This window comes from Schistocerca cancellata, chromosome 8, assembly GCF_023864275.1.
Source record: "Schistocerca cancellata isolate TAMUIC-IGC-003103 chromosome 8, iqSchCanc2.1, whole genome shotgun sequence".
In the NCBI taxonomy this organism is placed as follows: domain Eukaryota; kingdom Metazoa; phylum Arthropoda; class Insecta; order Orthoptera; family Acrididae; genus Schistocerca; species Schistocerca cancellata.
The window spans coordinates 152,815,093-152,828,387 of record NC_064633.1 but is presented as its reverse complement, the minus strand read 5'-3'; the positions used below and the strand labels follow the sequence as shown (position 1 = coordinate 152,828,387).

The following is a 13,295-nucleotide window of genomic DNA, read 5'->3' as shown; positions in this document are numbered from 1 at the left end:
CGGGAGGCCGGGTGGACGTACCGCCGAATTGCTCAACACGTGGGGCGTGAGGTCTCCACAGTACATCGATGTTGTCGCCAGTGGTCGGCGGAAGGTGCACGTGCCCGTCGACCTGGGACCGGACCGCAGCGACGCACGGATGCACGCCAAGACCGTAGGATCCTACGCAGTGCCGTAGGGGACCGCACCGCCACTTCCCAGCAAATTAGGGACACTGTTGCTCCTGGGGTATCGGCGAGGACCATTCGCAACCGTCTCCATGAAGCTGGGCTACGGTCCCGCACACCGTTAGGCCGTCTTCCGCTCACGCCCCAACATCGTGCAGCCCGCCTCCAGTGGTGTCGCGACAGGCGTGAATGGAGGGACGAATGGAGACGTGTCGTCTTCAGCGATGAGAGTCGCTTCTGCCTTGGTGCCAATGATGGTCGTATGCGTGTTTGGCGCCGTGCAGGTGAGCGCCACAATCAGGACTGCATACGACCGAGGCACACAGGGCCAACACCCGGCATCATGGTGAGGGGAGCGATCTCCTACACTGGCCGTACACCACTGGTGATCGTCAAGGGGACACTGAATAGTGCATGGTACATCCAAACCGTCATCGAACCCATCGTTCTACCATTCCTAGACCAGCAAGGGAACTTGCTGTTCCAACAGGACAATGCACGTCCGCATGTATCCCGTGCCACCCAACGTGCTCTAGAAGGTGTAAGTCAACTACCCTGGCCAGCAAGATCTCCGGATCTGTCCCCCATTGAGCATGTTTGGGACTGGATGAAGCGTCGTCTCACGCGGTCTGCACATCCAGCACGAACGCTGGTCCAACTGAGGCGCCAGGTGGAAATGGCATGGCAAGCCGTTCCACAGGACTACATCCAGCATCTCTACGATCGTCTTCATGGGAGAATAGCAGCCTGCATTGCTGTGAAAGGTGGATATACACTGTACTAGTGCCGACATTGTGCATGCTCTGTTGCCTGTGTCTACGTGCCTGTGGTTCTGTCAGTGTGATCATGTGATGTATCTGACCCCAGGAATGTGTCAATAAAGTTTCCCCTTCCTGGGACAATGAATTCACGGTGTTCTTATTTCAATTTCCAGGAGTGTAGCATCTACCTGGGAGAGTGTATCTAATATTTTCTGGGTCTCATGAACAAATAAAGCGAGTTGGGTTTCACACGATCGCTGTTTCCGGAATCCATGTTGATTCCTACATAGTAGATTCTGGGTTTCCAAAAACGACATGATACTCGAGCAAAAAACATGTTCTAATATTCTACAACAGATCGACGTCAGAGATATAGGTCTATAGTTTTGCGCATCTGCTCGACGACCCTTCTTGAAGACTGGGACTACCTGTGCTCTTTTCCAATCATTTGGAACCTTCCGTTCCTCTAGAGACTTGCGGTACACGGCTGTTAGAAGGGGGGCAAGTTCTTTCGCGTACTCTGTTTAGAATCGAATTGGTATCCCGTCAGCTCCAATGGACTTTCCTCTGTTGACTGATTCCAGTTGCTTTTCTATTCCTTGGACACTTATTTCGATGTCAGCCATTTTTTCGTTTGTGCAAGGATTTAGAGAAGGAACAGCAGTGCGGTCTTCCTCTGTGAAACAGCTTTGGAAAAAGTTGTTTAGTATTTCAGCTTTACGCGTGTCAACCTCTGTTTCAATGCCTTCATCATCCCCGAGTGTCTCGATATGCTGTTTCGAGCCACTTACTGATTTAACGTAAGACCAGAACTTCCTAGGATTTTCTGTCAAGTCGGTACATAGAATTTTACTTTCGAATTCACTGAACGCTTCACGCATAGCCCTCCTTACGCTTTGTCATCGTTTAGCTTCTGTTTGTCTGAGAGGTTCAAAAAAATGGCTCTGAGCACTATGGGTCTCAACTTCTGAGGTCATTAGTCCCCTAGAACTTAGAACTAGTTAAACCTAACTAACCTAAGGACATCACACACATCCATGCTCGAGGCAGGATTCGAACCTGCGACCATAGCGGTCTCGCGGTTCTAGACTGCAGCGCCTAGAACCGCACGGCCACTTTGGCCGGCCTGTCTGAGAGGTTTTGGCTGCGTTTAAACTTCGAGTGAAGCTCTCTTTGCTTTCGCAGTAGTTTCCTATCTTTGTTGTTGTACCACGTTGGGTTTTTCCCGTCCCTCACAGTTTTACTGGGCACGTACCTGTCTAAAACGCATTTTACGATTGCCTTGAACTTTTTCCATAAACACTCAACATTATCAGTGTCGGAACAGAAGTTTTCGTTTTGATCTGTTAGGTAGTCTGAAATCTGCCTTCTATTACTCTTGCTAAACAGATAAACCTTCCTCCCTTTTTTTATATTCCTATTAACTTCTATATTCAGGGATGCTGCAACGGCCTTATGATCACTGATTCCCTGTTCTGCACATACAGAGTCGAAAAGTATGGGTCTGTTTGTTATCAGTAGGTCCAAGATGTTATCTCCACGAGTCGCTTCTCTGTTTAATTGCTTGAGGTAATTTTCGGATAGTGCACTCAGTATAATGTCACTCGATGCTCTGTCCCTACCACCCGTCCTAAACATCTGAGTGTCGCAGTCTATATCTGGTAAATTGAAATCTCCACCTAAGACTATAACATGCTGAGAAAATTTATGTGAAATGTATTCCAAATTTTCTCTCAGTTGTTCTGCCACTAACGCTGCTGAGTCGGGAGGTCGGTAAAAGGAGCCAATTATTAACCTAGTTCGGTTGTTGAGTGTAACCTGCACCCATAACAATTCACAGGAACTATCCACTTCTACTTCACTACAGGATAAACTACTACTAACAGCGACGAACACTCCACCACCGGTTGCATGCAATCTATCCTTTCTAAATACCGTCTGTACTTTTGTAAACATTTCGGCAGAATTTATCTCTGGCTTCAGCCAGCTTTCTGTACCTATAACGATTTCAGCTTCGGTGCTTTCCATCAGCGCTTGAAGTTCCGGTACTTTACCAACGCAGCTTCGACAGTTTACAATCAAGTATAGGTCGCACCAGCGTCCTATATGAGGTGTCCTTTACAGGTGAAGCACTCTTTCCTAAAACTCGCCCAGTAAACCGAAGTCGACCATTCGCTTTCCCTACCACATTTTTCATATGTTTGTTCCACCTCATATCGCTTTGCAATGTTACCCCCACATATTTAAAAGACTTGACTGTGTCAAGAAGGACACTAGTAATACTGTACCCGAACATTGCAAGTTTGATCCTACTCATCCGCATTAACTCAAATTTTTCCACGTTTAGGGCTAGCTGCCATTCATCACACCAAATGGAAATTTTGTCTAAGTCGTCTTGTATCTTCCTAAAGTCACTGATTTTCAACATCTTAGCGTACACCACGGCATCACCTACAATTTACCACAGATTGCTGCCCACCCTGTCGGCTAAATGATTTACGTGTATAGAGAACAACAGCTGTACTATCACACTCCCCTGGGACACTCCTGACGATAGTCTTGCATCCGATGAACACTCGCCGTCGAGGACAACATACTGGGTCCTATTATTTAAGAAGTCTTCCAACCACACACATACCTTGTTTACCCTCATTATTCGTAACTGAGGTGGCCTTCTTCGGGTTTGCCCTGTGATCTGTTAGAAATCTCTGGTAGGTACACTGGGATATGTTGAAGATGACCTTTGTTTACGAAAACCAGGAATTTATAATATACCTGGCCAATATGGCATGTAGTGGATTTGTCCAAACAACTAGGACAGTGGACATCACAAACGAAGAACATCAGAGGCATAGCCGGCTGACAAGGAACCCCTTGAATCGCTTGAGCGAGATATAGTTAAAGGCAAATGACGTTTACGTCATCCGACGCCCCACATAATTATCTGCCATGCAATCACAATATTGGCTGTTAATGGGAACGGGATGTGGGACTGGAGGTACCCAATGATGATCACAGCATGAGGCTACGGAACGTAGTTGAACTGCTTGTTCGACGAATAACTGCTGCAGTGCTAGTGGTGTTGATACAAAGCAGACTAGTGGCAACGATAAACCAGCAAACATTGAATAATATCTACAATAACAGTTTCCAATGTTGACATTTCGTCAGAAAGGAATCCAAAGAATTTCACAGTATGCGAAAGAAGTGGCAGATGAAATATTAACGTTTCTGCAAGATGAGTTAGTGGAATGTGTGGTGTCATAACGCTCGACTGGGCGGACAGAGTGCATGAGGAGTACATTGATAACGATACTGAAAGAGGTGTCGAGCCCCATCGTCCATCAACCATGTTGGATAAGAAGCAACAAATCCCGTCCCCAATGAAACGTAGTAAAGGCAATCGTTGTCCAAGGTGCTAGTACTAAACATAATTACGTACATGGAAGGTCATCCGCAGCATATTAAAAAAAAGAACATGTTTCGAATAATTCCGCAGCAATATAACTATGTAGTGCATCAGAAAAACTACGAATAATCAAGGGAGGACACGGGGCACTTGTTGCAAACACTGGTTTTTGCGTGTTTAAAGGATGCTCGCTCGCCCTATGTACAGTGATTTCAAAGGAAGCAGTCGATCGATGTATAACTTAAACCAGTGCTACAGAATACTAAGACGTAAGGTAACGAAATTTCAAACAAAGCTTCACTTGACTATGCACAGCAAACTGTGGGATCCGCCCGAAAATTTGTAGATAACGTAAACAAACTGATCCAAACGTTCAGTAAGGAAATTGTATTCAACTCCGACCAATTTGAAATTGAAGAGGAAATGTATGTTAAAGGAATCTGGAAATTAGAGGTACTAAGAGACTTGTATAAAGATCAACTAACATCAAAGCCTCAATATATTCGTATAAAATTATGTCGACTATTAATGTGGATGGTAAACTGGTTGGATAGTTATTTATTGTACTGACAGAATTTGGAGGTGCTCTGCCCCGTGCGATTCTTTCTCGTGTGCGCGATCTTGGAGGGGACATTTACGTCACAGCAAGCAACATGGGAAAATGGGTGTAAGACAACTACAGCCATGGTATGAGCACTGCTTCTGCCCAATAGTTGGTCAAAATAATTTGTTTTTGCTTGATTCCTGGTCCGCGTATAAAAACCATACTCATTTAGAGCAAACTACCGCTCCTGAAAAGTGTGGTCATTGCAATTCATGCCACTTGGCACCACTGGACAAATTCTGCCTATGGATGTTTATTTTTTCCGTGCCTATGAAACATATTATCGCTCTAACAGCAGTTTCGCCTTAAAGGACAGCCAGTTTCACGATAAGCACCACGAGACACTGTTTCGCATTAGGTTTCACACCGTCACGTTCCATTAGTTCTCATCACCCCATTACAGAAATGTGGTTCTGTATGCATCGTTTAAGAGAGGATACGTAGCGGAATGTCCTGCACGGTTTGTAACTCGATCTTGAAGATGCCAACCTTTGCGATCACTGTGGCACGCCACTTTTCATTCGGGGTTCATGGTGCAAGTTAATGTTTTGTTTTGAATATTTCTTGAATGTCGACGATGTCCATTTTGTGAAGTGTCATACACGTATCCCATAATGAAATGAAATGAGCGTATGGCGTTGATGGCCGGGAGGCCCCATCTGTGGAAGTTCGGCCACCAAGTGCAAGTCTTATTGCAGACGACGCCACATTAGGCTAATTGCGTCCCGGTGCTGAGGATGATAAGGACAACACAACACCCAGTCCACCAGTGGAGAAAATCTCCAACCCGGCCGGGAATCGAACCCGGGTCCGCTGCATGGGAGGCAAGCACGTTACCACCCAGCTAAGCAGGCGAACTATATCCCGTAGCACCTCCCGGACACTCAATTTCTGTCGTCCTCGTGATACATATGGTGGAGTCATAACCATCTAATGTTTATCCTGTGATAACTGTTAACAAAACACTTTCCGCTGAGACTGTTTAAAGATTGAACTTGCGATCTCGCACTCAAGGGATTCGTTGTGAGGGAGACAACGAAAGTGTCTGTTGTCGAGCACTGTCTGAAACTTAAGCGTGCAGTGATGTACGAAGAAAAGATGATTTTGGCACAGACTCCTGTATACTGGAACAGAGAGGCGATAGAGATGTGGGTGGTAGAAAATCTCATTAATCGTGACAGTGGATGGCGACTCAGCGAAGTCTGGGATTCGGCACTGGAGTTGCTGAAGTACAGTGGCTGCAGCAGTAGAACTCAACAAAATGAGGAACTGAGAATGTGGACAGGGGGAGCGAATCCTAGACTGAGCACCAGGTGCACCAGACGGAAAACGGGACATCAGCTTGCTGCCAGGCGCGCCGGACCGAAAGGGGCACGTCTCAGACGATTGTAGACGCAGACGGAGCGACTAGAGCCGATCGTGGATCGTGAAGAAAGTTCGGCATTTACACATTGGTTATTAGCAACTGGAAATATTTACTGACTGTATGCCATTTAAACAGCTACTTTAGCAGTAGCATGCGCGAAATACATCAAGAATTTGATTAACGTACATATAAAGAAGATAATGCCAATAGAGCGTGATTAATGAGAGGTGAAATATACACGTAAGCTATCACACAGACTACGTGATAAAATAAATTATATTGTTTGGTAGAGTGTAAATAGCTTCATCGCGGGCAAAACTATATTTATTTATTTTGTTATTGCGTAGAAAACTTTTATAATTACAGTGATAAATCAACATGTAATTATTGCTACCAAATGTGTAAGCAACGAAATTGATTAGGTCCTTCGCAAATTTTCTATTTTAGTCAGAATGAGAGACGCTAATTTGTACTAGTTTGTTTTCAAGGAAACTTGTTGCTCCTCTCCTTTAACAAAATGAGATTCTAACCTTGTGCTTATTAATTCGTCCCATCTGATGGAATCAATGCAATTTTATCGTCTTTCACGCGTACCAACTTGGATCTTCGAGTGATCGACATTTCTCTACCAACCATATTTCTTTTTCTTCGGCGTTTGTCTGTGGATCTCTTGGACCCCTGGAACCCACAAGCACCTATGACATTTCCATTCTTCCGTCATCAACATTATAGTCTTTTCACATGAGTCCACTGCTCACACACCTCACCTCAACAGCAACCAAGTAGCTTTCGTACGCAATTCGACAGCTGTCTGTGCTGATAACACCGAAACGGAGAGGACACTAACTTCCTTTGATGGATCGTTAAAACACCGAGCACCGGCGGAACATGAGCGACCACCAGTGATTTCGAACCGAACGTGATCGAATGCCGTTTGCTAGCGCTCGCTGACCGTTTCCCCCTAGGAGATAATTCTTGTTGGCTCATGTTCGTTCGCTTGTCTTTTTCCGGTCTAAGCCATACTACATAGACACTTACGCATATTCACGACCAGCCGAAAAACGTTCCCATCGGAGCACAAAAACTGCAAAAATGTAAAAGTCTCTGACTGAAATGTAGGGTACCAACTGCGAAATTTTACATTCTTCAGCACCTTTAAAAGTTTTCCTTAATATTTTGGCACACGAACATATTATCCCTTTTCCTTAACATGAAGTTGATCTCAAACTCCCACAAGCTCCCCTAACTCTAACTCACTCACACCCACTGGTTTATCGCTATAAGTTCCTCATACCCACCCATTCTCAATTACACTTTCTCACTCACTCACTCAACCCAACTTATTATCTATTTGTGTCTCTCTGTCACTGTATGGTGCGTCATGGACAGTCTCCTTCGTTCTGTCCTAATACTGAAGTCTCGTCTCACTGCCACTGTTTCCCTCTTGCCCTCTGTAACTGCTGCTATCTCAATCCTTCCTTAATACGGTTGCCGTCTTTCTCACGGTTACTATCTCTCTCTTCCTTGGTGTCATTGTCATATACTCTCTCTTATCATCACTGGCTTTTACCCACTTTCTCTTTCCTTTATTCCTCCCTCTTCCCCCATACCCCAGGTACTGACTCCTCCACTGTTTTCCTAGCACTGTTATTGTTGTGGGTTGGCAAGAGAGCCAACCCGGTATACTAGAGGAAGCCGAAAGGCACGCGTTTTAGCTCACGCAGACTGGCGTGAGGTCCGGAACAGGACAAGGAAATTAGACTTTAGCAAAAAAACGTACGTTACTGCTGGAATACTTAACTTTAATCCATAAATGGTGAACATCGCTCTTGATGGTACATTATTCATAATCTCAATAGTAACTGGTAATGGCGCCTTGCTAGGTCGTAGCAAATGACGTAGCTGAAGGCTATGCTAACTATCGTCTCTGCAAATGAGAGCGTATTTTGTCAGTGAACCATCGCTAGCAACGTCGGCTGTACAACTGGGGCGAGTGCTAGGAAGTCTCTCTAGACCTGCCGTGTGGCGGCGCTCAGTCTGCAATCACTGTTAGTGGCGACATGCGGGTCCGACGTATACTAACGGACCGCGGCCGATTTAAAGGCTACCACCTAGCAAGTGTGGTGTCTGGCGGTGACACCACAGTTATGCCACTGTCAACTGTGTTGCAGAGCCCCTGTGACCCTTTCTTTCTCCCAAAATGCCACTGTTTTCTTCGCTCTTCGTATAACAAAATCACTCCCCACTATCTTCCAGTATACAGGGTGTCCCATTTATTTTGACCATCCTAAATAACTGTTTGTCCAGATGAAAATTACAAAATGTTTCGAGCAAATGGTCTTAAGCCGTCAGGGGGACATCAATCAGCATTGTAGCTTTGTTTTTTACAAAGATATGAACAGCGGTATGACTTTTTTAAATCGCACTCTGTATTTTTTATTCGGTTATTCATTTCCTCTCCTGAAGACTTACTCAAAAATGTATCACAGTGTACCATTCACTGAAACACAACGTTATTAATTACATAACACAACATTGGCTTTGAGCCTGGGATCACAAACTCGTCCACTTGCTAGAGTTGTCAGAAAGCAAATGAAAACCAAGTAAAACCATAACACAAAAGAGACTTTGACTCTCCTGTACCATTGCTCAGGAGTAGACCATTCAAAGGTGCTGAAAGTGGTGATCCTGGGCACCGATACACTGGTGCACTCGTTGAATGATTATTTACTGCTTCTAGTGTTGCCTGTTGAAGAGAATTACAAGGAAGCACGATACCTTCCTGCATATCCTCTGGAGTTGTTGGAGTATTGCGATAGACAAAGACTTTAATGCATCCCTAAAGAAAAAAGTCCAGAGGACTGAAATCAGGAGACCTAGCAGGCCAAGTAACTGTTCCTCCTCGACCAATCCATGTGGCAGGATATCTTCTGTTCAGAACACAACGTGCACGCAATGCATTATGTACTGCACATTCATCGCGTTGATACTACATAAGCATTCTGGTTCTTAGCAACACCTCATCCTGAAGAGCAGGAAGAATTCGTTTGAGGAAGTTGGCATACGCTGTGCTGTTTAGGTTAAGATTGATGAAATAAGGGCCAATAATTGTAGTACCGAGCATCCCACACCAGACGTTAACCCTCCATTGACGCTGATGTTCCACCTGTCTAAGCCATCGTGGCTTGTCGCTGGACGAATAATCCATGTTCCTTGTATTTACCTGTCCTTTGTTTAAGAAGGAACATTCATCGGTAAATAGAGCATTGGAGAAGAAGTTGGGTTTGGCGAGGATTTGCTGCTGTGTCCATTCTGGAAATCATTCCCATGCAATTCTTTATGTAAGGGTACATAGTAAGGATGGAACCGGTGACGTGTAAGAATACCATGTACACTAGTTTCAGGAATGCCAATCTCGTGTTCGAGCTGTCGTGTACTCACATGTAGATTCGTGGATTCATAGCAACCGAAGCAAGAACAGTAACAGCGGCAGCTTCGTCTGTGCGAGTGCTACGACGATGTGTTGTCGTAGGTTGAAACTTCCCGTTTCCTGAAGCGTCGCAACGAGACGAGAAAACATCCATCGGGAAGGTGGGTTCTTGTCAGGATATCGCTCTCTGTACACCTTCGCTGCCTGCGTAGCGTTTCGCCTACCTTCAACAACAACAACAACAACAACAACAACCATAAAAGAAATGTTATGTCGACGCAGCTTGTAGAAAGGACAGCCTTTACGGAATGCCTACTCTACACAACAGTATTTAAAAGGACTAAACTGCTGTACTAAATGTACCTGTACATAAGAAAACAGTATTGCAATTACTTGCTGTTCTGCTGACTTACATTCTCCATAGATGAGTAGCTTTTCTACCTTTTCTTCGCTGGTGTACATTCTACTGACACAACTCTTCAACTGACGATAGTTGACGGAATGACGGGTGTGCAATCTACTTATGTATACATTTGTCCTCTGTCAAGGTCAGCACGTGGATGTGTTCCATTACCCCGAGTACCTGCCCTAAGCGCTGGGAACGTCAACGTCACTGTTGTGTTATGCAACTAATAATGTTGTGTCTCAGTGAATGGTACACTATGCTACATTTGTGAATAGATCTTTAGGAGAGGAAATGAAATACCGAATAAAAACTGCTGGGTGCCGTTTAAAAAAGTCATATCGCTGTTCACATCTTTGTAAAAAACAAAGCTACAACGAAGGCAATCGTGCTGCTTGATGTTCCTCTGACGGCTAAAGAACATTTGCTTGAAACATTTTGTAATTTGCATCTGGGCAAACAGTTATTTAGGGTGGTCAAGATAAATGGGACACCCTACATATTACTTTTCCCTCTCTTTGTCACTGACAGTGTCCTCTTCTCCTTCAGTATGAAAAAAGCTCGGATATATTAGTATACCAAAATTTTTGCGAAAATTTTAAAGACGCTGAGAAAGATAGAATTAAGCAGCTGGAACCCCTCTGTACAGGGAGAGTCACGAACATATTCGCATTTTCTAAAATAATTCAAAACTAATTTCGCATCTCTGACCGGATTTTTGCAAGTCCATTAGTACCACAACGTGGGGTTCCCTGATCTACGTCTGCATCTACATCCACACTCCGCAAGCCACCTGACGGTGTGCGGCGGAGGGTGCTTTCAGTACCTCTATCGGTTCTCCCTTCTATTCCAGTTTCGTATTGCTCGTGGAGAGAAAGAGTGTCGGTATGCCTCTGTGTGGACTCTAATCTCTCTGATTTTATCCTCATGGTCTATTCGCGAGATATACGTAGGTGGGAGCAATATACTGCTTATCTCCTCGGTGAAGGTATGTTCTCGTAACTTCAACAAAAGCCCGAACCGAGCTACTGAGCGTCTCTCTTGCAGAGTCTTCCACTAGAGTTTATCTATCATTTCCGTAATGCTTTCGCGATTATTAATGATCCTGTAACGAAGCGCGCTGCTCTCCGTTGGATCCTCTCTATCTCTTCTATCAACTCTATATCTGGTACGGATCCCACACTGGTGAGCAATATTCAAGCAGTGGGCGAACAAGCGTACCGTAACCTACTTCCATTGATAACAGACTTTGATAACTACTTTGATAAAAGAGACACTTTACACCATAACTCTCAGTTGGTTGGTTGGTTTGGGGAAGGAGACCAGACAGCGTGGTCATCGGTCTCATCGGATTAGGGAAGGATTGGGAAGGAAGTCGGCCGTGCCCTTTCAGAGGAACCATCCCGGCATTTGCCTGGAGTGATTTAGGGAAATCACGGAAAACCTAAATCAGGATGGCCGGACGCGGGATTGAACCGTCGTCCTCCCGAATGCGAGTCCAGTGTCTAACCACTGCGCCACCCCGCTCGGTATAACTCTCAGTGCTACGTGAATTTATAAACTACGTTTTCGCCTCACACCGCACTTTACATACGTATTTAAGTGTGCATTTAGGGTAAATTTGAACCTCTGTATCTCAGAAACGGATTAAGACACCAAAATATATTCAACGTCATTCGAAATTGGGATCTTAGGAATGCATGGTAAAAATTACAGCCATTTTCTGTGTACAGCTGCCTCGGTATCAGGTGCTGGGATTTGTTAGAATAAAAACCACTTTTGGAGATGTTTCTCGATAACGGATAAAGATTTTTTTAAACGGTAAGATGTATTTTCTAAACAAATTCTCAGAGATTATACTGTTAAATTTTGTGGAATTGTTGCGATGTTTTATTATTTCGCTACATAACGGATTTTACATATAGAAGTAGGTTAACTTTTGAACCTCCGTTTTTTGGAAATGGATAAAGACGTTAAGAAAATTTTCAAGGTTGCTCGAGATTGGGATGTTATGGGGATATCGTAAAAATTTCAGCCATTTTGTGTGCATAGCCATATTGGAATCATCGGCTGGGTTTTGGTCCGATGATGACGGCGAAAATACGGTAAAAATCCGTTTTTGTGGAGTTTTACGAGAAACCGCCCTTGAACTAATGGTGTCTCTACAAGACCCGTAAAGCCCGCTGTAGACCAGATTCAACGCAAAAAGAGACAAACGATTTCCTCCACTCGCCAAAGCAGGAGGAAGTTCACAAGATTCAAATTTGTCCCTGTACTGTAAGGTAATGGTACTAAGATACAAACAGTCCCTAGTTCAAGGTCTATTCAAAACACTAGACCCCTGTCTTTTGTCACCAACAGAACCCGAGGTATGAGCTGCGGAAACTCCCGTTTTCATAAGCGGCGTTTTGAAACATAGTAGATACGCATGCTTTCGCATGCATCCCAATAAGTAACTTCAGCACATGGCCTTCCTTACTCTTTACTACTGCGCAGGCGCGGCGGAGTCCCGCATCCTGGGCCCCACGGAGCAGGTGGTTCGCGAGGGCAGCACCGTCACCTTCACCTGCGAGGCGGCCGCCCTGTCCACGCCTTCTCCGGGCGCCGCGCCACTCCACTGGCTGCACGACGGCCGGCTCATCAGTCTGCAGGTGAGGCCTCACTGTACACACTTGCTGTCACCACCACCGACAACACCATCATCAGCCATTTCACTTGAGGAATACGGATCTACACTACTGGCCATTAAAATTGCTACACCACGAAGATGACGTGCTACAGACGCGAAATTTAACCGACAGGAAGAAGATGCTGTTATATGCAAATGATTAGCTTTTCAGAGCATTCACACAAGGTTGGCGCCAGTGGCGACACAAACAACGTGCTGACATCAGGAAAGTTTCCAACCGATTTCTCATACACAAACAGCAGTTGACCGGCGTTGCCTGGTGAAACGTTGTTGTGATGCCTCGTGTAAGGAGAAGAAATGCGTACCATCACGTTTCCGACTTTGATAAAGGTCGGATTGATTGCAGTTTATCGTATCGCGACATTGCTGCTCGCGTTGGTCGATATCCCATGACTGTTAGCAGAATATGGAATCGGTGGGTTCAGGAGGGTAATACGGAACGCCGTGCTGGATCCCAACGGCCTTG

At 45.0% G+C, this 13,295-nt stretch overlaps 1 protein-coding gene across 1 annotated transcript in view; it reads left to right on the top strand.

Annotated features, from left to right (window-relative positions):
- The window catches only part of LOC126095433 (lachesin-like), a gene marked incomplete at its 5' end in the record, with an annotated part of 731,549 nt that overhangs the window by 558,180 nt on the left and 160,074 nt on the right, over positions 1 to 13,295 (top strand). The window contains one exon of the mRNA XM_049910227.1: positions 12,637 to 12,791. Within this exon, the coding sequence (XP_049766184.1) occupies positions 12,637 to 12,791 (155 nt within the window). The remainder of the gene's footprint in view (positions 1 to 12,636; positions 12,792 to 13,295) is intronic.